Source organism: Rhineura floridana, chromosome 2 (assembly GCF_030035675.1).
Source record: "Rhineura floridana isolate rRhiFlo1 chromosome 2, rRhiFlo1.hap2, whole genome shotgun sequence".
In the NCBI taxonomy this organism is placed as follows: Eukaryota; Metazoa; Chordata; class Lepidosauria; order Squamata; family Rhineuridae; genus Rhineura; species Rhineura floridana.
Window position 1 is genome coordinate 43707098 of NC_084481.1, and position 25418 is coordinate 43732515.

General features: G+C 42.7%; 1 protein-coding gene across 4 annotated transcripts in view; it reads left to right on the forward strand.

The window, feature by feature from the left end:
- The window catches only part of LOC133376405 (neurabin-1-like), an 82416-nt gene that overhangs the window by 48579 nt on the left and 8419 nt on the right, over window positions 1-25418 (forward strand). For all 4 annotated transcript variants that reach the window (XM_061608478.1, XM_061608480.1, XM_061608481.1 and 1 more), the window contains exons 13-16: window positions 8672-8993; window positions 9397-9478; window positions 10653-10724; window positions 11378-11570. In XM_061608478.1, coding sequence (XP_061464462.1) covers window positions 8672-8993; window positions 9397-9478; window positions 10653-10724; window positions 11378-11570 — 669 coding nt within the window. The remainder of the gene's footprint in view (window positions 1-8671; window positions 8994-9396; window positions 9479-10652; window positions 10725-11377; window positions 11571-25418) is intronic.

Genomic DNA, 25418 nt, shown 5'->3' on the forward strand with positions numbered 1-25418 from the left:
ATGAGACTATTTACATCATTTACCTAGCTTTTCTGGCAGGTGGCATATAGGATTCCTTGTACCTTTGTTCTGCCAGCTTTCCAAGCAAGCAGACAAGTTGAGCCACAGAATCTACATTTTCCAACCCTCTCCACCTCCATCGTAGGGCTCGCAGCTGAGGCTCCACACCTTGCACTGTTTGCCCTCCCCATCTCCCCCGTAGATTCCCTTGCTAGTTGGCTGGCAGGCAGAGCTGACTGCCTTACCTCGGGGGGCTTGCAGCTGTGGCCCCAGAGGTTCTTTGAGACTCCCTCCCTTCATGGGATTGTAGATCTTACCAGAACTCGCGGCTGTGGTTCTGGTCCGCTACTGAGGTGGCAGCGCTTGCTCTAGTGCTTTCCTTTCTGGAGCCTGTGGGTACGGCTCCGGCTGATCGTGAGGGATGGCGGTGCTCCCTCCCCATGCCCACATTGCTGGCTGAGACTGAGGCGAGCCTTTTGGAGCTCGCGGTTGCAGCTCCTGGCTGTTGGCACTTTCGTGTTCTTTTTGCTTGGCTGCCATTTTGGCTGGTCCTTGCCTCCTTTAGCCTTTCCACCTGCCATTTTGTTTGCATTTTTCCATCCTTTGTTTCTGTATTTTCCCACTCTTTTTGATTACAGGTTTTTCTATCCCCTTTTTGTGTTTCTCCTCATCTTCCATTAGTTTGCCCATTCCCTGCCCGTTCCCTAGGCCAGCCTTTCCCAACCAGTGTGCCTCCAGGTGTTGTTGGACCACAACTCCCATCAGCCTCAGCCAGCATTGCCAATGGTCAGGAAAGATGGGAATTGTGGTCCAACAACATCTGGAGGCACACTGGTTGGGAAAGGCTGCCCTAGGCAATCAGAGAGGGTATATATATATATATATATATATATATATATATATATATATAATTTTTAAAAAAGGAAAGCGCAATTCTTATTGTCATGCCCTCAGCCACCTGCAGGTGCCAGGTGCATTTCCAGGACCCAGTTCCCCACCCTGGGTAATTGATCCTGACCAACCAATTCCCCTTGCCAAGACTGTGCAAACCAACACCAACCCTGCAAGGTAGGAGATAGGCTGCCACCACCCCTTAAGCTGAACAACCACTCTGAGTCAGGGGAAACCCAGAGCCCAGAAATAGTTCTACCAGGGATTTCCAAGGACGAGCCAGACAGGAACTCCTTGTCCTGAAGCCTCAGGCAACCCAAAACACAGTAGTCTGTGGTTAGTAGCCAAGAAACCAGATTCAGAGCCAAATTTCCCCTCTTGCAATAAACACATGGGTAAATAAGAAGTAGTTTTATTGAATAAAATATAAGTGCATAATTAATAGCAGCAAAATAATTCCTTAAAACCCATACCCAACAGAGGTTTAGGTAAAACTATTAAGAGAGTTCAGACACAACCAAAAAATAACAAATCTAACTAGCCTATTCTACTTACTTGTAGTTTGTTGAAAGTCTCACCTCTCCTCAGAGAGGCGTAAGTTGGGTAGTGAACGGCAGTGGAACCCCACTCAGGTAACCACCCGTCTAGATGGAACCCATGGGAACAAAGGCTATAGGTTTCATCCCCTATACTTAAGGAAAAATCCCCAGCAACAGTCCATAGTATTTTAACCAGTCAGGGCTTTCTAATGAGGTAATGCTTCCCAAACCGTCTTCAGTTTTTGCGCCTAATAGCAGGGCTGTGGAGTTGGTATGCCAGACCTTCAACTCCTCTATTTTTCTACTGTCCGACTCCACCCAAAATTGCTTCCGACTCCACGACTCCGACTCCACAGCCCTGGAAAGCGCTGTAAATGTCTTTTTTAATTGAAGGCTCTCGTGGGAGCATTTTTATCGCTGCCTGAATATGCGCTGATCTTGGCATCACAGCATTTGTCTTCATCTGGATCCTGTGTCATACACTGACAAACAAAATGTTTTCCATCTTGAGTTATGGTGAAATGCTCAAATACAGCTGACTTCATGGGAAGCTTCTTTGACATTGTGAATTTATATTTTAAAAAATTTGTCAATCAAAATTTATTTTGAAGCCGGAGTCTTAGCCATGAATAAAAAGGAGGACCAGAGGCTGTTTAGAAGATTTGCTCCGTACCGTTCCTTTCAGCCATTTTGAGGAATGTATACCAGGGGAAGGGACTATGAATTTTGTTCCTGCAAAGGCTCTTGCTCCAAGCAGCGATTCCAGGGGCATGCGCAACACCAGGGCTGGCAAGGTCCCTCTTCTCTTCTGGAAGGGGAAGCCTTCAACAGAGGCATTATTGACGCCATTCCTGTTGGAGACAGATTACTCCACTTTGCAGAACATTGGCAGTGCATATTGATGAATTCTTGGGTAAGAGACCTCATATCTTACTGCTACAAAATAGAGTTCTGGTTAATTCCACCAAACAGGTTTCTGTCCTACCCCCCGACCCTCTCTCTGGAGAGATGGTTGGTAATGGAGGAAGCCATACAGCATCTTCAGGACATAGCGGCCATAGAACCAGTGCCACTGGCTGAACACTATACAGGAGTCTACTAAGTTCAGTTTGCTGTCCCCAAGAGAGACCTCTCATGGAGAGCTGTGCTAGACCTCAAGTTTGTGAACAGGTTTGTGAAATATCATCGCTTCAAAATGGAGTCCCTAGCCTCAATCATGTACTGGCCACGCTGCCCATGGTTCTCAGATCTCCTCTCCTTATCAGTCGCAGATTCTTAGAGTTTGCCAGTGAGGCCAGATCTTCTACCGCAGGGACCCATCTGGCATCCAGATCCTGACTGGCTGAGTCAGACAGCTTAGCATTTGAGCGGACACAGTTGATCTGCACTGGCCTATCGCGGGAGGTTATTGGCACCATCCTGGCCTCTAGACAGCTGTCAACTAATAGAATTTACCAGAGTACGTGGTCAGCATTTTCCAACTGGTGTGTCTCCTGTGGTCTACAACCTTCCAAAGCCATGGTCCAACAGGTCTTACAGTTCCTTCACAAAGGTTTGAAGATGGGACTGAAGCCCACCATCTTGCGTTGCCAAGCTTCTATCACTTCTATTATATCTGTTAATTCATTGAGTACCCCCATGGACTCTCACCCCTTGGTTAAACGTTTTTTGAAGGGAGCTGCATCACTTGCTTCAGTAGTACGTCATTGTTTTACAGGTTGGAGCTTATAGAAGGTGCTGCAAGCACTGCAGTGCCCCCCATTCGAGCCCCTCAGGACTGTGCCCTTGCGGGTGCTTTCTTTAAATGTCCTTTCTCTAGTGGCTCTCACTTTGGCTAGACGGGGGTCAAAGTTGGGAGCACTGTCATAGGCCCATCACCTTTGCGTTTTTCATAAGTACTCTAGTTTTACGCCCTGATCCATCCTTTCGACCAAAAGTAAGCTCTGCATTTCACTGCAACCAGGACATTGTACTGCCATCCTTTTGTGCTAATCCTATTCATCTGCTTATCTGCTTGGCATTCTCTAGACGTCAGCAGAGTCCTCGAGGTCGACCTTTGCTGTACCCAAGACATACGACTAACTGAATCCTTGTTGTATCCTTTCACCCAAGTACCTTGGAGAAGAAAGTGGCAAAATCCACCTTATCTTGTTGGTTGTGCGCCTCCATTGCCCTTGCCTGTGAGTCCTTCAAGTTTCTGGTGCCTTGCAGTATTATGGTGCACTCTACTAGAACTGCAGCCACAATTGCTGCGTTCACAACTAATGCACTTCCTATTGGCATTCATGAATGGTTCTCAACTCTCCGGTTAAAACTTGCCAAAAACCAGCAGGCAACTATTCTAAGTGCTTATGCACCAACATTAGATGCTGATGAAGACATCAAGGAAATTTTTTTATAACCTTCTGGACACCATCCTATCAGAGATACCTAAGGAGGATAAAATTATCCTCCTGGGAGATTTCAATGCAAGAGTTGGGCGTGATTTTGATTTATGGCCAGAAACCATTGGGAAAGAAGGAGCTGGCAATAGCAAACTGAATGGAGTACTACTTCTGACTAAATGTGCAGAGCATAATCTTGTTATTACAAACACACTCTTTCAACAGAAAAATAAATTTAAAACATCATGGAAGCACCCTCGGTCAAAACACTGGCATCTCCTGGGTTACGTAATTGTCCGTGCCAGAGATCGTTGTGATGTCTCCTCACTAGGGCCATGATGAGTGCTGATGACTGCTGGACACATCACCGATTAATTTGATCCACTCTGGCCATTAATATTGTTCCTCAACGTAGGCTCCAAGGAAGAAAACCAAGGAGTAAAATGAACATCCACACCCTTCAAGATCCTATTAAGCAAGCCAGCTTTCAAACAACTCTCAAGAAACATCTACCTACGGAACTCCCTGAAAACGTTGAGGGACACTGGATTAAACTGACGACATCCATTACTGCAGCATGTGAACAAACTATTGGATACCAAACTAAGAAACATCAGGATTGGTTTGATGAGAATGATAGTGAGATTGAACATATCATCGACAAGAAAAGGAAAGCCTTCCAGATATGGCAGAAGACATTAATTGTGCTGCTAAGAAAAACATCTATGCCAGTGCAAAGGCTGAGGTCCAAAGAAGAACTAGAGAACTTAAGAATGCCTGGTGGATAAAGAAAGCTCAAGAAATCCAGCACTTTGCAGATGCCCATGACGCATGGGGCTTTTTTAATGCCACAAAGGCCATCTACGGACCAACAAATTATGGTACAAATCCCTTACGTTCAATGGATGGTAGCAAACTTCTTAAGGATAAAGTCTATTGCACTGCGCTGGAACAAGCATTACCACAACCTCCTTAATCATAACTCTATTGTAGCTGATGAGGTCTTATCGCAAATTCCACAACAACAAAATGAGACGAGCTTGCAGTATCCCCTAATTTGGATGAAGTCAGTAAAGCCATCAATCAAATGAAGAACAACGAAGCTAGCGGGCCTGAACTTACACAACAACTTCACAAGGTCATCGAAAAAATGTGGATGAGGGTGGAGATCCTGGAAGACTTTAGGGATGCCATAATTATCACCCTTTTTAAGAATGGTGATAGAACAGATTGTGGGAACTATTGAGGTATTTCTGTTCTTGCTACCGCAGGTAAAATCCTTGCAAGGATCCTCGCAAATCACCTCCTGCTGATCTCAGAGGATGTCCTCCCTGAATCTCAAAATGGTTTCCACCCTTCCAGGGGGACAGTGGACATGATCTTCACTGCATGACAGCTTCAAGAAAAATGCCGGGAGCAGAATCGACCTTTATATGTGGCGTTTATTAATCTGCCTAAGGCCTTTGATACTGTGAATCGAACAGCTCTCTGGACCATCCTTCTGAAAACTAGATGCCCTGATAAATTTGTGAATATTTTGTGACTCCTTCATGACAACATGACAGCGACAACTTTGGGTAACAATGGCTTTCGGAGCGATCCTTTCAGAGTTGGATCAGGCATAAAACAGGGATGTGTCATTGCTCCTACCTCATTTGCTATCTTCATTGCTATGATTCTACACCTTATTGAGGGGAAACTTCCTACTGTTGTGGAAATCATATATCAAACAGATGGAAAGCTTTTTAATCTCAGTAGGCTGAAAGCAGAAAGTAAGGAAATGTCAACCTCTGTCGTAGAACTTTAATATGCCAATGATAATGTAGTCTCTGCACATTCAGAGAAAGATCTTCAAACTATCCTAAATGTCTTTGCAGAAGCATATGAAAAGCTTGGGCTCTCACTTAATATTAAAAAAAACAAAGTGCTTCATCAACAGGTGCAAACTAGTCCCTCTGTAGCACCATCAATCCAGCTTAATGGTGTGACGCTGGAGAACGTTGATCACTCTGTAAAAGCTGGTATCGATGCTGAAATTCAACATTGTCTGAGCTCTGCGAGTGCTGCATTCTCCCAAATGAAGCGTAGAGTGTTCAAGGATCGGGATATTCACAGGGAGACCAAAATGCTTATTTACAAAGCCATTGTACTACTGACCTTATTGTATGCCTGTGAAACATGGACCATTTATAAATGCCACTCCCAGCTTCTTGAAAGATTCCGCCAACGCTGCCTCCGGAAAATTCTGCAAATTACTTGGGAAGACAGACGGACTAATGTTAGCGTTTTGGAAGAAGCAAAGACTACCAGTGTTGAAACAGTGAACCTTCAACATCAACTTCGCTGGCCATGTTGTTCTAATGCCTGATCACTGTCTTCCAAAGCAGCTACTTTACTCCCAACTTAAGGATGGAAAACAGAATATCAGTGGACAGCAAAGGTTTAAAGATGTTCTTAAAGGTAATCTTTTAAAAATGTAACATGAGCATTGAGAACTGGGAAGTCTTGGCCCATGAACGTCCCAAATGGAAGGTGGCTATTATCAAAGGTGCTGTGGACTTAGAAGAAGCACAAATACAGGGTGAACGGGACAAACAAGCTAAGCGGAAGGCACGTCAAGCAAATCCTCATCGCGACCATCTTTCATCTGGAAACCTATGTCTTCACTGTGGGAGGCTGTGTGGATCCAGAATCGGCCTCCACAGGCACTTACGGACCCACTGTTAAAGACCTTATCTTGGAAGACAATCTTACCGGGCCACGAGTGATCGCCAATGAAATGAATCTGCAACAGGTTGTTTCTCATGCTTAGGCAGAGGGTAATCCCTCCCTGCTGGGGCTGCTTTGGTACATCCCACATGATGGCATGCTATCTGGGGAAAACGGACCAATGGTCTCACCTGTAAGGTGGTTTTCCCAAGTATCATGGCCTTCCCTGTTGGAGGCTGCCTGGGTGTATTATACTGTATCACCTTTTCTTACACGTATTTAGTGGTAAGGTTTCTTCAATTTCAATAAGTTTATGTGTTAATGAGCCAAGATCTTTGTGTATGTGTTCTGGCTGTTGCTACTCCTTTGTTTGGGCAGTTGCCCTTTTTCTTTGCTGTTCTGCCTGTTCTGTTTATGACTGCTGTTCAGATGGTTCACTTTGGTCTCGTCACAAATGAACTGGAGTGGGACCGGGAGCAGCCCAGGTCTTGACTCCTATGTATTCTTGCCTTTAGATGCTAGGAGGCATTATAACCACGTGATAGCATGATACCTGGGAAAACCACCTTTCAGGTGAGACCAACGCCCCGTGTCAACACTATGTACTGTATTAACATTGGCTTTTGAAGGGAATTTTAAACAACATTTTAAAAATTAATAAGAATCGTATCTAACAACTTAAGACTTGAAAAACATGAACTGCTATCACTTTTTCTTTCTCAGTGGATGTGCTCCTGCTCCATTGCAGTTTTGGTAAATCCCTGGATTTCTCTACTGTTTTCTATGGGCAGCTCTTAACTTTCATCGCCCCATGACAAAAAATAGCACCAAAATGAACCCGAAAGTGTCATCATCTTTAGATTATTGCATGTGACTCCAGTCTTTTCCTGTCTCTGTGATTGAGACAGACAAGCTTTTCAAAGCTGCTGGTGGTCATTTTGTCCCTTTCTTCCTTGCCAGCAACCAAGGACATTAGCATCTACCATTTAAGAGACTGACAACTCTCTTTTAAATAGATAAACAGATTAAATCAATGTTGTAGCCTTACTGAACACAGTTTTAACCCATACACAGAAAATATTTATTAACTTAATTAAAATATTTCTACCCCATGTTTCCACAGTATAGTATTTAAGGTAGTTGTCATAAGAATTTTAAAAATACAATTAAAATATTATGGGCATATGAAGTCGGGCCTTTTCTGTGATCATAGTGAGAGACATTGGAGCACCCTGCCCAAGGAAGTTCTCCTGGCCTCATTGCTAGTGGTGACTGGTGCCCACTCAGTCTGGTGGGGTGGAAGGCAGAGAGGCCAGCAGTACATGGAGCCTGAGCCAATGACAGGCAGAGCAAGCAATTCTAGTTTTGTCACCTTCCTGCTGAGTTCTATAAGAGTCATACTGAGACTGAAGAGGAGAAAGCTGACAGCCATGGCCACCCCCTAGACTGGTTGTAAATAAGGAGATAGGCAGGTGGGGGCTGGCTGAGGGCAGACTGAGTATGGTGAGGCGGTGGGCTAGCCTCCAGTGCCCATCGCTGCTTGTCTTTCAGACTTAGTTAAGTTTTAACTCTCCTAGTTAGCATATTTCTTTGTTTTTACATTTTTGGATATTTGCTGTGTTCAGTTTCATCTCTTTTTCATATAATTTTAGATGCCACATCGTGAACTGGCTACAGATTTTAATTGTATTGTAATTCTTATTGAAGTTTTGATAAATACTGTTTTTGTTGTTAGATGCCTTGAATGTATTTTTATATAGAATATTTATTTACAACATTTTAAACAATCAAAACTAAAATAGACCGGAAGAATTAAACAGATAATAGCAGCAGGAAAAATAATTCCTATACTACCTCTCATCAAAACCTCATGTAAACAAATTGGATCTAATTAGATTCCATAAAGAAAGAAGAGTTAGCCACCAAATGAACATCTCTAGAGACTGAACTCCACAATAGGGGTGCTACACAGTAAAGAACCTGTGCCCAACTGACCTCTTCAGATGAGGTCACTCAGAGTAGACCTCAGCGGACAACCTCAGTAAATGGGCAGATTGATACAGGAAAAGGCGGCCATTCAGGTACCTTGGACATAGGTCACTTATTAAAGCTTAATCTAAAAACATTTGTTTTTTAATATATTTTCAGGATGTGGATGATAATGATGATAATATAGAGGAAAGCATCCAGAGCAAATCTTCAGAAGTTACAGAGAAGATAAGTTCATCACAGCAGAGTGATGTAGATCAAAGAGATAAGCGTGAGCATTCTGAAAGCACTGACAGTTTATTAGAATCTAGTCCATCAGCTTCTGTGCACTCTTCTCCAGTATATAAACCACACACAGTAAATAGTCCTGAAACAACTCATTCAGCTTCTAATGATGATAGAACTCCATATTCTCCTTCAGGATACTGCAGAAATGTTCAGCACAGAGAATCGAAAGGCAAAGGAAGAGTGAACAACAAAGGTAATTTGAAATTCTTTGTGTTTAAAAATTATAAGCCATGAAAAAGACCTGTTCGCACATGCAGTATTGTTCCCGCCTCATACTGTTAAAAATTAAACAACTACTATACCCCCATTCTTGCACATTAGTCTTCTAATATAAACAGCACTGTAAATCTAATATAATATTTAATCTATTTAAATGTAACGTAAATCTAAAAAGGCAGTCTTGTGCTGTAAGAAATTGCCCGATCAGTGTGCTTTAATCATTTCATGTCACTTTGCTGAAGTAAAATAACAATATATTGTGAAAGTTTGTCATTTCAGTGCAGTTTCTATTGTGCTTATCTCTAGCAGATGCTTAGATTTTTTTTTGAAGTACTTCAATTGTAGACTCCCTAGGCTGATATTTTAATTTAACACAGATGACAAACGAAATGAAGAAAAGACTGAATCAAGTGAAGGTGCCTCTGTGGGAAAGTCCAAAAGACGTTTTCCAGATTTTGGGTATGACTTTTATGTTTTTAATGATGCAGTGTTTGTTAAAGTTCTCATATTATCTGAACTGCTAGTTTGATACTAATCTGCGTAATCAGCACCTGGGAATAATTGTGTGCATGATTGTATCAAAATGGAAATTGTTACTGGTTCAAAGAATGTGTATAGGTGGAAATAACTGTGTTGGACCTTATTTGTTCACTTGTCATCTCAAAGCTTAAAAGATTTGCTTATTAGGGTTGTTTAGTTAGCTTGAACGACTGAGTTTTGGGTATGATTTTGCTCCAGGCTGCAATCATATGTCCACTTTAATATGAAATAAATATCCTTTGGGATAGGCATCTTTAGGATCAATCTCTACACATTCAAATAAAGAAAGACTATTGCTGTGTCCGATTGTGATAAAATATAGAGGCTATACCTTGGAATAGGATTTTTATGTTTAATATCAAGATTGAAACTGGTTCTGCATTAGACAGAACTGTGCTTTTAGAGCGGGATGCCTTTATTGTTACACAACATGTACATTCTCCCCTCTGTAATAATGAGGATCAAAGTTATAGTGCATGTCCACAGCTCATCACTAAAGTAATGATTTGCATAAAGTGTCATCCTCACTCTGGAAAATTCTGGAAATTGGTCCTTTTTATCCCTCTCCCTATGAACTTTGTCTCATAACAGTAATCAGGATTCCAGCATAGACCACGGAAGGCACAAGTGGGCTGGAATGTTAAATTGTGGGTGTTGTAGACAATTTGTGGATTGGCAGAACACCATATCTAGTGGCAGCTAGGGATGTATCTATGCTTGCTCAATTATATTTACTAGTTAATATAATGATGGGCTAATTCTGTCGGGCTAATTCTGTTCAACAAATATCTTCTCATAATGGAACACAGTATAGCATTGTTATAATCTGTTGCAATGTGACACATTTTAATTCATAATTGATGATTGGGCCGGTCCACAGCTTATTTCAGTTTCACTTGATTGATTGCAGTCATGTACAGATTGAGTTCCTAGTTCCCTCTTTCCCCACTTTCCATAACTGCACTTGACTACTCTTATAATTTGCAATTGTGTGATAGTTACTGAATTATTTTCCAGTATGTCACAAATATCTTGGGATAGACTTCACTTAGTTTAATCAAAGGCTCAAACTAGCTATTTTCCTTAATTTCAGGGGCCTAAGAAAGTCTGGTGGTAAAGGCAAGAAGCAAGAAAAAGAAAATGCAAGGGGTTTGCTGGATGGCCGGTACGTATAGATGCATTTATATTCTTAACTATGCATTCCAAGAAATTGTGGAACTAGAACATTCCTCTGAATGAACATACATCATTCTCAGTTTTGTATTGCATCCATTGTTAGGATGTTTAACAGTACAGTAGGGCCCCGCTTCCCGGCGCTTTGCTTCCGTTCCACTAATGCGGCGGCTTTCATTCCCCATTTTAAAGCTGCTTTTGCTGCTTTTATGGCATTTTGCGGCATTTTTGTGCGACGCGCCCCATTATACTCAATGGGGTTCCGCTTTACAGCGATTTCCGCTTTACGGCGGGGGTCCGGAACGGAACCTGCCATATAAGCGGGGCCCGCCTGTAATTTCAGTCTTTTGGACAAGCAAATGTTGAAATGCAATCAGATTTGCTTTTAAAGGTTTTCAGAGCTGGCTACATGTTATTGCCCTGTTTGCAAGACATAACATAGAAAGTTACTTCTGAAACATATTATACATAGGGCTCTAACCCTAGTAGTTTGAATATCATTAAATGCTTTAAACTGTGTATTGTAAAATGTTTTGTCAAATACTGATGATGAAAATATGTGAACCTTAAATCATATATGTTTAACATGGTATGATTATGTATGATAGATTATCAGAGATCATATATGAAAATTAATTATTTCAGGGGCTCCCAAGAATTACTGGAAGGCTCTGTCAACAACTTATCTGCATCGGATTCAGATTCCCCTATTCCCACTTGCATGCCTTTCTCTTGGTTTGGAGACAGCCATAAGGACCATAGTTCTAGTAGCACCCTGAGCTTTTCTCAGGGTGGGCATGATGTTTTTGAACAGAGCCAAGAGAAGAACAGAAGCAAGGTAATGAGTTTATTTGTATACAGTTGGGTTTTTACTATACTTGTAACATGTGGCAGTGCACTATTTATATCCAACATAGCATTATCAACATCCCAAGTAAGGTAAATAGAGAATGTACCAGGGGAGCAGGAGACCTGATCTCCTCTGAGATACCGTACTGCCCTACAAATTTGTAAAAATGCAAACACAATTTGGGTTGGTCTTTCACAGTCCAATCCACTTCCTGTGTAGCTTGGAAGAATTTGGTAACATGTGCTTCTGAGCATATGGTGAGTGGTGGCAACACCTGCCGTCTCCAAAGATGGAGAATTACATTTTTGTATGTTTGTTGGTTTTCTTCTTACTTTGCTTCTTTCCTGTGTTACTACTGTTTCTACAGAGAATCTAACCTAGAAAATTATATTTTTCTCATTATTCACCCCAGAAATCTGTGTTAAATTAATTTATATTAATTTCAAAGCCTTTTTATTGGTAATTGTCATACGATGGTGAAGACAGCCTTTTTTGTTTCAAACTGGAGGTTATGTTCTATTTCTATTTTGGGTGCATTAACAGTTGAATCTGAAACTGCAGTTTGATGTAAAATCAGACGGATTACAATATGTTGCTACTTAAGCAATGACTCTAACTGCTGGAAAAAAACAAACTTGCCCTGCCCAAGATGCATGTTTTCAGCCTGCTGTGCTTTAAACCACTCCACTTAAGGAAAGGTGGACATGATCAATTGAAAACATAGAGTTCATCTAGAATTTTGCTAGAATATATTTCACCTCCCACTGTTCTATCTTGTGCAAACTGAAACACTCCTCATGTCCATTGGAAGCTATTCTGCAGAATAGTCTGTGCCATTATTCCACAATTGTTTTTGAAGTTTTTTTAGTGTTGCAAAGTGTTGCTGTACTTCACATATTCACAGAAACAGAAGCAAAAGTGAATGATTTACTATAGGAAACTTCACTAAAATTGCAAAGTAAATCAATCGTATTTAAAGTGACTATCTGAACTATATCAACTGTCTTAATAATGTTGCTTCCTCCCTGCTAAAACAAGATCAGCACAGCACATGCCTTGTTTCTGTTATTTGAGCTGATTGCAGGTGTTGCCACCACTCACCATATGCTCAGAGGCACATCTTCCCAGATTCTTCCAAGCTACACAGGAAGTGGATTGGACTGTGAAAGTCCAACCCAAATTGTGTTTGCATTTTGACAAATTTGTAGGGCAGTTCAATATCTCAGAGAGGAGGTCATGTCTCCTGCTCCTCTGGTGCATTCACTATAGCTGTCCAATTTCCCTGCTGTTTAAAGCTTGATAGAAATATCTGTGGCTATAGGTGCGTTCTTAAACCTATTAGTGAATTTCTCTGCTTTTTAATCCAGGAGGTAAGAAATGGGATACTGTGCAAATTTGCTGAGAATGGATTGATCAATTGCATCCTTATTGAGTTCAGTGGGATTTACTCCCCTGCAGTCACGTTTAGGATAGGTGAAACTGACCTGGGGGGGAGGAGGGCAGGAAGGGGAGGGGGAGGGATTGGGTGGGCAGGTACTGGACAGAGCAGAAGCCCCTTTCCTTTACAAAAGGAAAACATTTTGAACAGTATTATTTTTTTCAGGGTTTCCCCCACCTTTTTATTCTACAGCAGGCACATGTAGTCTCCCACCCAAATTTAAATCAAAGCTGTCACTGGCCACATCCACACCAGACCTTTATTTCACTTTAGGTAAGTCATGGCTTCCACCAAAGAATCCTGGGAAGTGTAGTTAGTGAAGGGTGATGAGAGTTCCTAGGAGATGCCCTATTCCCCTCAGAGAGCTTCAATCAGAGCAGCTTACTGTTAAACCACCGGCCACTGGAGCTCTGTCAGGGGAATAGGAGTCTCCTCTCAGCACCCTTCACAGACTCCACTTCCCAAGATTCTTTGGGGGAAGCTATTACTGTAAAGTGAAATAAAGGTCTGGTGTGGCCCCTTGATTAGCCAAGCCAAGCAGCTGTGAGTCTGGCTTTTAGGACACTGACAGTTGGTTCTTACTGAGCATGGCTGGGGTTATCATTGACTTTAATGTTAAATTTCTTAAATTAATTAAAACTCAGCCAGGCATTTTTTAACCTTTTAAACTGCAGAAGATGAAGGTCAGAGTATGGGACAAGGTCAGTAATGGGATTACAGGTACTCTGTGGACATGGCTGATTTTTAATTAATTTCAACAAATTAGGAGAAGACTGATGAAGAAGTTCAACGAGGATCTTTCCCCCCCTCTCTTTTTACATTTTGAACTTTCAGTTTTCTCTGTTTTGTGTGTCGCTATGGAAACTTACAGGGTTATTAAGCAAGCATTTCTGAGTTCAGGACTATAAGTTTTGTAAGGTTTTGTTTTGAAATGAGCTTATGGGAAGCATCAGAATGGCATGAGGGGTATTTTCAGTTTAGCATTGTGGAATGCAAAAAAACCATGCTGCCTATAGTATACCGCCACTATCATGGCTGTATAATGAGAGCTCCAAATACCTATCCTAATGCATTAATTTTTCCTATTTGATATGGTCAGATAAAAGTGCAAAACAATTTATTTGACTTCAAGAAGTCTGAATTTTAAAAAGCAATCTCTTAAACAAAACTACTTGCACTTACTTTTCTGTCTTTATTTTAATTTCTTTAAAACAAGGACATTTTAATGACTATTTCTTAAATTAATTTAAACTTGTTTATAACATTTTTAAATCATTTCTAAAAATAAACAGTAAAATCATGGAGCAATTAAAAGTACTAATTGCAGGTACAGGAGAAATCACTGAAATTCATATTTCCTTAAATTTATGTGTCCAGCCTGTAAACCTAGTTAATTAGTGATGAACATAAGATCTTGGTAGATGGCTGACAATGTATGACGAAAAGGATATGGAATGTTGAAAGGTGAAAAGTATATGGTAGCCTTCTTTTTCTGTTTTTATTCCTAAAAGCTTTTTTTTCTATTCAGCTGTCTTGATTTTCATTGTACAGGGCTGCTTTTAGCTTTTAGAAACTTGGTATTTATTGCCCCTTCATTGCTTATTGTAGTATATTAATCAGTATTAATTCATCTTAGTAAACAATGTGCTATGTAATACCAGTGAGCCCATATAGTATTCAATAGTATTTTTATTTATTTATTTATTTTATTATTTATTAGATTTATATCCAGCCCTTCCTCCCAGTAGGGGACCTATTAATACTGGCTTATTTTATTTATTTATTTAAAATATTTGTATCCCACCCTTCGGCCCTAAAATAGGGCACTCGGGGTGGCTTACAATAAAATAATACACAATAAAAACACAGAAAACATGAAAATAGATTAAAATACAGTTAAGAAATCTAGGGGAGTGATATTAAAAGGGGACCAAACAGGTAAAACTAAAAAAGGGGGAAATAAAATTAGTTTCAGGCTATATCTTAAGATAAGACTAACCTATAAAAAATAGTCCGTTGTACCCAAATGTGCCCTTCCACAAGCATAAGGGCTACTACTGTTCACGAAAAGGACTCCAAACCAGCATTTGCCATTTGGGAAAGGAATTCTTCAATAACCACCTGCAGTTACTGTATAGTGGTATTTGCAGAAAATAAGTACTTGATCTCAGACAATCCCACCACAGGAATTATGCATCCTGGTTGCTAGGGGGAAAGGGGGGGGGAGGAAGAGCAAACTAGAAAATAAAACAAGCAGGAAACATGCACTAAAGGGGAGGGGGAAACAGAAGCACTTAGGATAACTCATTTATCAGTCACAGCTCTGGCTTGACTCATTGGCTAAAAACACTTAACAGTCTGGAGCAGCCAGGCTAGCTCATTTCACAGAAATCACAAGGGTAGCTGCATATTTTCCTTGATAATGTCCTTACTAGGAGGGCTAGAGCCTTACTTTTTAAAATGAAAGCTCAGAGCCTGGGAGCCCTGCTCTAGGGGTGCCAGTAAGAACATAAGAAGAGCCTGCTGGATCAGGCCAGTGGCCCATCTAGTCCAGCATCCTGTTTTCACAGTGGCCAACCAGGTGCCTGTGGGAAGCCCACAAGCAGGACCCGAGTGCAAGAACACATTCTCCTCCTGAGGCTTCCGGCAACTGGTTTTCAGAAGCATGCTGCCTCTGACTAGGGTGGCAGAGCACAGCCATCATGGCTAGTAGCCATTGATAGCCCTGTCCTCCATGAATTTGTCTAATCTTCTTTTAAAGCCATCCAAGCTGGTGGCCATTACTACATCTTGTGGGAGCAAATTCCATAGTTTAACTATGCGCTGAGTAAAGAAGTACTTCCTTTTGTCTGTCCTGAATCTTCCAACATTCAGCTTCTTTGAATGTCCACGAGTTCTAGTATTATGAGAGAGGGAGAAGAACTTTTCTCTATCCACTTTCTCAATGCCATGCATAATTTTATACACTTCTATCATGTCTCCTCTGACCCGCCTTTTCTCTAAACTAAAAAGCCCCAAATGCTGCAACCTTTCCTCGTAAGGGAGTCGCTCCATCCCCTTGATCATTCTGGTTGCCCTCTTCTGAACCTTTTCCAACTCTATAATATCCTTTTTGAGATGAGGCGACCAGAACTGTACACAGTATTCCAAATGCGGCTGCACCATAGATTTATACAACGGCATTATGATACTGGCTGTTTTATTTTCAGTACCTTTCCTAATTATCCCTAGCATGGAATGTGCCTTTTTCACAGCTGCCGCACACTGGGTCGACATTTTAATCGTGCTGTCCACTATGACCCCGAGGTCTCTCTCCTGTTCGGTCACCACCTGTTCAGACCCCATGAGCGTATATGTGAAATTAAGATTTTTTGCTCCAATATGCATAATTTTACACTTGTTTATCTTGAATTGCATTTGCCATTTTTCTGCCCATTCACTCAGTTTGGAGAGGTCTTTTTGGAGCTCTTCGCAATCCCTTTTTGTTTTAACAACCCTGAACAATTTAGTATTGTCAGCAAACTTGGCCACTTCACTGCTCACTCCTAATTCTAGGTCATTAATGAACAAGTTGAAAAGTACAGGTCCCAATACCGATCCTTGAGGGACTCCACTTTCTACAGCCCTCCATTGGGAGAACTGTCCATTTATTCCTACTTTCTGCTTCTTAACCAATTCCTTATCCACAAGAGGACCTCTCCTCTTATTCCATGACTGCTAAGCTTCCTCAGAAGTCTTTGGTGAGGTACCTTGTCAAACGCTTTTTGAAAGTCTAAGTACACTATGTCCACTGGATCACCTCTATCTATATGCTTGTTGACACTCTCAAAGAATTCTAATAGGTTACTGAGACAGGACTTTCCCTTGCAGAAGCCGTGCTGGCTCCGCTTCAGCAAGGCTTGTTCTTCTATGTGCTTAGTTAATCTAGCTTTAATACTTTCTACCAGTTTTCCAGGGACAGAAGTTAAGCTAACTGGCCTGTAATTTCCGGGATCCCCCCTGGATCCCTTTTTGAAGATTGGTGTTACATTTGCCCACTTTCCAGTCCTCAGGCACAGAGGAGGACCCGAGGGACAAGTTACATATTTTAGTTAGCAGATCAGCAATTTCACATTTGAGTTCTTTGAGAACTCTCGGGTGGATGCCATCCGGGCCTGGTGATTTGTCAGTTTTTATATTGTCCATTAAGCCTAGAACTTCCTCTCTCATTACCACTATTTGTCTCAGTTCCTCAGAATCCCTTCCTGCAAATGTTTGTTCAGGTATCTGCCCTATATCTTCTACTGTGAAGACAGATGCAAAGAATTCATTTAGCTTCTCTGCAATCTCCTTCTCGTTCTTTAGTACACCTTTGACTCCCTTATCATCCAAGGGTCCAGTTGCCTCCCTAGATGGTCTCCTGCTTTGAATGTATTTATAGAATTTTTTGTTGTTGGTTTTTATGTTCTTAGCAATGTGCTCCTCATATTCTTTTTTAGTATCCCTTATTGTCTTCCTGCATTTCTTTTGCCAGAGTTTGTGTTCCTTTTTATTTTCTTCATTTGGACAAGACTTCCATTTTCTGAAGGAAGACTTTTTGCCCCTAAGAGCTTCCTTGACTTTGCTCGTTAACCATGCTGGCATCTTCTTGGCCCTGGCAGTACCTTTTCTGATCTGCGATATGCACTCCAGTTGAGCTTCTAATATAGTGTTTTTAAACAACTTCCAAGCATTTTCGAGTGATGTGACCCTCTGGACTTTGTTTTTCAGCTTTCTTTTTACCAATCCCCTCATTTTTGTGAAGTTTCCTCTTTTGAAGTCAAATGTGACTGTGTTGGATTTTCTTGGCAATTGGCCATTTGCATGTATGTTTAATTTAATAGCACTATGGTCACTGCTCCCAATCGGTTCAACAACACTTACATCTCGCACCAGGTCCCAATCCCCACTGAGGATTAAGTCCAGGATTGCTGTCCCTTTGGTCGGTTCCATGACCAACTGGTCTAGGGAATAGTCATTTAGAATATCTAGAAACTTTGCTTCTTTGTCATGACTGGAACACATATGCGACCAGTCTATGTCTGGGTAGTTGAAGTCACCCATTACTACCACATTTCCTAGTTTGGATGCTTCCTCAGTTTCATATCTCATCTCAAGGTCTCCCTGAGCATTTTGATTGGGGATGATAGATCGTTCCCAGTATTAAATCCCTCCTGGGGCATGGTATCACCACCCACAACGATTCTGTGGAGGAGTCCGCCTCTTTTGGGGTTTCGAGCTTGCTGGATTCAATGCCTTCTTTCACGTATAGAGCGACACCGCCACCAATACGTCCTTCCCTGTCCTTCCGATATAGTTTTTATCCAGGGATAACCGTATCCCACTGGTTTTCTCCATTCCACCAGGTCTCCGTTATGCTCACTATATCAATGCTGTCCTCTAAGACCAAGCACTCCAGTTCTCCCATCTTGGTTCGGAGGCTCCTAGCATTAGCGTACAGGCACTTGTAAGCAGTGTCTCTCTTAAAGCGTCTTTGGCACTTTTGATTTGACCTGTGGTAATTTTGCCCTTCTGAATTGATGTCCTGTGCCTCTGCTGTCACAATGCCTACTTCTAGGCCTACCCCTTTTAAAATTTCCTCATTTCTTTGGTCTTTATCTTAGGGGGGAGGTTTGTTCCAAACAGGACCTTCCTCAGCTCCTGTCGGGTTTTCCCCCTCAGTCAATTTAAAAGCTGCTCTGCCACCTTTTTAATTTTAAGTGCCAGCAGTCTGGTTCCATTCTGGTTCAAGTGGAGCCCATCCCTTTTGTACAGGCCCGGCTTGTCCCAAAATGTTCCCCAGTGCCTAACAAATCCAAACCCCTCCTCCCGACATCATTGTCTCATCCATGCATTGAGACTGCAAAGCTGTACCTGTCTGGCTGGTCCTGCGCGTGGAACCGGTAGCATTTCAGAGAAGGCCACCTTGGAGGTCCTGGCTTTCAGCATCCTACCTAGCAACCTAAATTTTGCTTCCAGGACCTCATGGCTGCATTTCCCCATGTCATTGCTGCCAACATGCACCACGACCACTGACTCCTCCCCAGCAGTGAAGGCCATCATGGGTGCCATGGCACTTGTGGATGGCGGCTTGGCAACTCCTGAGTTGTATCATGGCTTTCTGAACTTACATAATATTTTTATACTCTTTATCCTTGCCTCACAGTAAACGTAAATGTTCTTGCATGCCTGTTTCTTTCTATACATCTATATATCCTTTCTGTTTCTTGTCAATAACTTTGACAAAACAAATTGGTTAATCATTCCATAATTTTCTTTACAAAAGGAATCTACAAAAGGAGATTCTGTAGTTGTCCCAGTTTGTATTCAACTTATTGAATACAACTTATTCAACTTATTACACATTATTTCAGTGTTATCTGTACTAAAATATTTTAAGTAGATCTACGAATTTACATATTTCAATGATACAGACTGAATTTTAACATTGCAGCAGCTGTTGCATACATTTGGATTTAATTTGGCTATTTTCTATTCATCCTTCCATGGAACAATAAGAAAAAGAAATAACTAGAGATTTATTATGGTAGACTTTTTGGACATTTTGCAGGAACTGTGGACTGTACTGGCTAGAGCAGGAAGGAGTTCCGCAGGAAAGGCTGCCCATTTGCTACCGGGCCAAGTTCAAGGTTCTAGTTTTGGCGTACAAAGCCCTATACAGCTCGGGACCAGGATACCTGAAAGACCATCTCATCCCTTATATACCCAGTCGATCACTGCACTCTGCAGGTGAGGGCTTCCTGCAGATACCATCTTATCAGGAGGTCCATTCTGCACAATATAGGAAATGGACCTTTAGTGTGGCAGCACCTACCCTGTGGTATTCCCTCCCCTTAAATATTAGGCAGGCACCATCTCTGCTATCTTTTCGGCGCCTTTTGAAGACTTTCCTCTTTCAACAAGCCTTTTAAGTTGAGACCTATCCCAGTCTGCATCTGTGTCAGAATTGTTTAATATGTTTTTTAATAATGTTTTAACCCTTTTTAATGTTTTTTTTAAAAAAAATATTTTTAATGTTTTGTTTTAATGTGTTTTAGGATCTGTTTTTATGATGTTTTAAAGTGTTTTAGTGCTTTGTTTGCCGCCCTGGGCTCCTGCTGGGAGGAAGGGCGGGATACAAAAGAAAGAAAGAAAGAAAGAAAGAAAGAAAATAACTACACTAGCTACAGGGCTCATACAGTTTTTCTCTGTTGTTGGGGGCACGTCAAGGGAATGGGAGGGCTTTGAATACATGGCTTCCCCAATAGATCACAACACACCCCATTTCATCTCCTACCACTATTTGAGGAGCGATGATGGCAGAGATTTCTACTGCTCCTCCTCCTGTGGAGTTGTGGGTCTGTAGGATCCAATAGTCTTTCAACCTGGGAACTTAGGGGATTACTTCCTAACATGAAAACGTGATACTGAAAATATCAGCCCTTCCACATTCTTTACCCCTACTTCTCTGTCCCTGTGAAATTCAGGTTAACTTGTTAACTTCATGGTTAGTGAAGCCTGAATGCTCTCTCATTTTAGCTTTGTCTTGTAGTAGAGCCTGGATTTTTTAATACCCAATTCAATATTTTTGTCCATGTGATTTAATACACTCTTAGCAGTATTTGTCTTTTGAACGTTGCTTAAAATTATTTTTGCTGTTGTAGCTAAATGATGATACTACTGGAAAGAATTGTCTAATGAAGCAGTTGAGAATTGGACAATTTTAAAAATAAATTTTCCCTGGGTAGCATGCCATCACGTGGGTTATAGCGCCATTTAGCATCCGAAGGCAAGAATGCACTGAAGTCAAGATGTGGACTGCTCCTTCTGCCCCCACTCCAGTTCATTCTTGCCTTTGTCCAAGGCTGTTACCTTTTCCTATTCCTTACAGTGGTCTGTATGTTGGTTGTGTGTGTTGTTGGGGGTTAGTGTGGGGAGGTACCACCCTGACCTTTTTTAGGTGACTAGTCTGCCTTTTTTGAGGGAACTTTTAAATTCTTTTTCTTTTCACCCTCCCATTCTAGGTTGTAGGGCTTGCAGCTGCGACCCTCAGCCCCCTTTTTTTGTTCCTCTTCAGACCTCCTTTGCGGGGCTCGCAGTTGTGACCCTGCAGGTTCCTCCTTTTCGCACCTCGCCAGACTTGCGGCTGCAGCTCCACAGGTTTGCCTTACCTGCCTAGCGGGGCTTGTGGCTGCAGCCCGCTAGGTCCCTTTTTTACCTTTTACATCAGGTTCACGGCGGCAGGCCCAATTCCCCCACCCTTGCCTGTTTGTGGTGGCTACTTCAACAGGCAGCATTTGACCACATCTTGTGGTCTCCTTTTGCTTTTCGGGCTCATGGCTACAGGCCTGATTCCCCCCCCCTTGTCTGTTTGGAGCTTGCAGTTGCAGCTCCATCTGGTGGCATTTGCAGTCCTGGCGATGCGGCCTGGTGGAAGAGGCTGCAATTTTCAATCTGCCAAAGGACCTTGGTCCAGGCAACAATTCAAGGGCCATTCTCAACACCAGGGAAGACCAGATTCCTCGTCCTCATCATCTGGAAGGGGAGGTCATCAGCGGAGGCAATAATGATGCAATTCCCATTGGAGGCAGATTACTCCATTATGCGGATATGGCTACATTTAACAACAGACTCTGGTCAGAGATCACATCTCTCACGGTTACACAGTAGAGTTTTGGCTAACTCCCCCAAACAGGTTTCTTTCCTACCCCCGGCCCACTCTCAAGGGAGGCAAAGGATAATGGAGGAAACTGTAAGACACCTCCTTGAGATAGTGGCCATAGAACCAGAGTCACTGGCCAAGCGTTATGTGGGGGTCTCCTCCGTCTTTTTTGTGGTTCCCAAGAGAGAACTTTTGTGGAGGGCTGTTCTAGACCTCAAGTTTGTGAACAGGTTTGTGAGATACTATCGATTCAAAATGGAGTCCCTAGCCTAGCATAGAAGCTGTACAGGAGAGGGACTTCCTGGTCTCCATTGATCTGAAGGAGGCATATCTCCATGTTCCAATCTGCCCTGCCCACAGATGCTTCTTGAGGTTTGTGTTTGGCCAGCAACATTTTCAATATTGGCCATTCAGTCTCTCATCAGCTCCGACAGTGTTCACAAAGATGATGGTCATCTTGATTGCCCATCTCCGTCTCCAGGATGTCCACATTTATCCATATCTGGATGACCTACCGCTCTGGGCAGAATCCATGGATCAGGCCTTGATTCACATTTGTCGCACTCTCACAAACTTGACGGACCACAGAACATCGAAAAGAGTCATCTAGCTGCTACACAATGTTTACAGCATTTGGGAGCCATTTTGGATACAGCTCAGGCCATGGTCTTCCAGTCACCACAACGGATTGCAACCATCAGGGACATGGCCTCTTGATGCACTGTTCGGGGGCAGATGTTATGTTCCTGGCAAAGGCCCTAGGCATGTTCCTATCCACCATTCATATCTTTTCTTGGGTTCATCATCATACTCGCCCAATTGAATGGGCCTTATTGCCATTTCAGTTGGACGTTGCCAATTCCATGCATTGGGAAATTTGTCTACCCCCCTCACTGTGCTCTTCCTTCTGGTGGTGGTCCTCAGCTCGGAATCTCCAGAAGGGGACTCCATACAGAGAGCTGGACAGGACTGTAATTACAACAGATGCCAGTCTGATCGGTTGGGGGGCCCCACTGCAACTCCCAATTTGCTCAAGGTACCTGGTCCATGTCAGAGAAGGGTCACAGCATAAACTGGCTAGAGCTAAGGGCCATCCATCTGGTCCTTTCTCAGTTCCAGCCATTGTTCCAAACATTGTTCCATTGTTCCAAACATACTGATCCAAACAGATAACACCTGTGTGAAATCACACTTGCAAGTGGGCACCAGGTCTCAAACACTTCAAGCAGAGACCACCTGAATTTTCAGTTGGGCTGAGAGACACTTGCTGTCCTTGAGGGCAGAACACCTCCCCGGAGTTCTGAACATCACTGCAGACTGGCTCAGCTGGCAGCAAGTGATTCTGGGGGAATGGAGCCTACATCCGGCAGCGTTTCACCTTCTCCAACAGCAGTTCAGCACCCTGACCGTGGATCTGTTTGCCTTGAGTCACAACACTCAGCTTCCCTGGTTCTTTTCACGGTATCTAGAGTCAAGGGCTGAGGCTGTCGATACTCTCCTGACCCCTTGGCTGGATGGCCTCCTGTACGCATTCCCTCCTGCTCCCCTCTTGGGCAGAACACCGAGGAAGCTTTGGCACAAATGGGCTCAAATAGTTCTACTAGCTCCCTACTGGCCTTGCCGTCTGTGGTTCTCAGACCTTCTTTCCCTACCAGTAGCAGATCCCTGGAGACTGCCAACAAGGCTGAATCTTCTATCGCAGGGACCGATCTGGCATCCAGATCCCAACTGGTTGACTGCTTAGTATTTAAGCGGACACAGCTGATCTGCACAGGTCTATCACAGGAGGTTATTGATACCATTCTGGCCTCCAGAAGGCCATCAACAAATTGCATTTACCAAAGTATGCGGTCTGCTTTGTCCGACTGGACTTCCTGTACTCTCCAACCTTCAAAGCCTCTGTCCAACAATATCCGAAGGTGCTGCAAGCACTGCAGCATCCTCCCTTTGATCCCCTCAGGTGGTGCCTTTGCGAGTGCTTTCCTTCATGGTCCTTTTTCTGGTGGCTGTCACTTCAGTGAGAAGAGTATCAGAGTTGGGAGCATTGTCATCAGCCCGCCATCTCTGTGTATTTCTTAAGGATTCTGTTGTGTCACGCCCTGATCCGTCCTTTTGACCCAAACTAAGCTCTGTGTTCCATTGTAACCAGGACATTGTACTTCCATCATTTTGTCCTAATCCCTAGTTCATCCACTTGAGAAAGCTTGGCACTCTTTAGATGTTCACAGAGTCCTCAAGCTTTACCTGTTCCGTACCCAGGATACAAGGCTAATGTATCCTTTCACCCAAGAACACTGGGGGAAAATGTTACTAAATCCACCTTGTCTTGTTGGTTGCACGCCTGCATTGCCCTGGCCTATGAGTTGCTTAAGCTTCCGGTGCCTCGCAATATTACAGTGCACTCTACTAGATTGGCAGCCACTATGGCTGTGTTTGCCACCAATGCACCTCTTGCAGATATTTGCAGAGCGGCAGTATGTTCTATTCCAGTCTCATTCATCAGGCATTATAAGATAGACTGCTATGCCTCTGTGTGTTCTGAACAGGTTGTTTCTCATGTACAGGCAGCAGGTGGCCCCTCCCTATTAGGGCTACTACCTGGAAAAACAGGCCATTGGTCTCATCTGAAAGGTGGTTTCCCCAGGTATCATGCCATCATGGCCCTCCCTGTTGGAGGCTGCCTGGGTGTATTATCCTGTATCAATTTTCATACATGTTTTAGTGCTAAGGTTACTTAATTTTCAACAATTTGTTAATGAGTCAAGACCTTTAGGTAGGTGTTCTGGCTGTTGCTGCTCCTTCGTTTGGTCAGTTGCCCTTCTTTTCCTTGCTGTTCTGCTTGTTCTGTTTATGATTGCTGTTCAGATGTCTCACTTCAGCCTTGTCATGAATGAACTGGAGTGGGGGTGGAAGGAGCAGCCCTGGTCTTGACTTCATTGCATTTTTGCCTTTGGATGCTGTATGGTGCTATAACCCACATGATGGCATGATACCTGGGAAAACCACCTTTAAGGTGAGACCAACGGTCCGTTTCAATGGTAGACGTTTTGAACTCAGAGAGTAGAGTCATGTCATCACCATTTTTCATAGTATGCAGTAGTGGAGTCAGTGCACCAGAAGCAGGGATGTGACATTTACACTTGCCGTATTGATAACTACACAATTCAGTATATTCATTAAACGATAGTGGGCTCTTCTTGTGACCTAAGGTACTCAGATATTTGATCACACTTCAGTCAACTGAAAACATTTGAATGGTCAAGTGACAGATATCCCAATTCTAGGTGCAGCCACTGCAGCCTCCTTTCCTGGCTGGGGAAACAAGTTTAGAACGAGGACAAATACATATGTGGTATTGTAGAATGTTGGCCTGCTTTTCAGCCAAAAATAAGAATAGAATTCCATACACATGAGTAACTTGGAGAGCCGGCAAGGTAAAAATAGCTGCTGGTAGTGATGTTGCTGATGATGTTGCTGCCTTCATTCCACCCACCCTTGCAACCTATAGTATTGGACTAGGTAATTATCTCCTCCCATAGTGGACAGACAGAGAATTTAGATGTAGCCTGATAGATGTTAAAAGTATCTGAGAAGGTGAGAGATTAGGGAGGCATTCTCTCAGGGTCACCTTCAAGGGAGGGGAAGTCAGAGCAGGGGTTCAGCAGGCAAGAGTCAACCATTGTAGTCCCAGTTTTTCTTTATTGCAACTTGAAGGCAG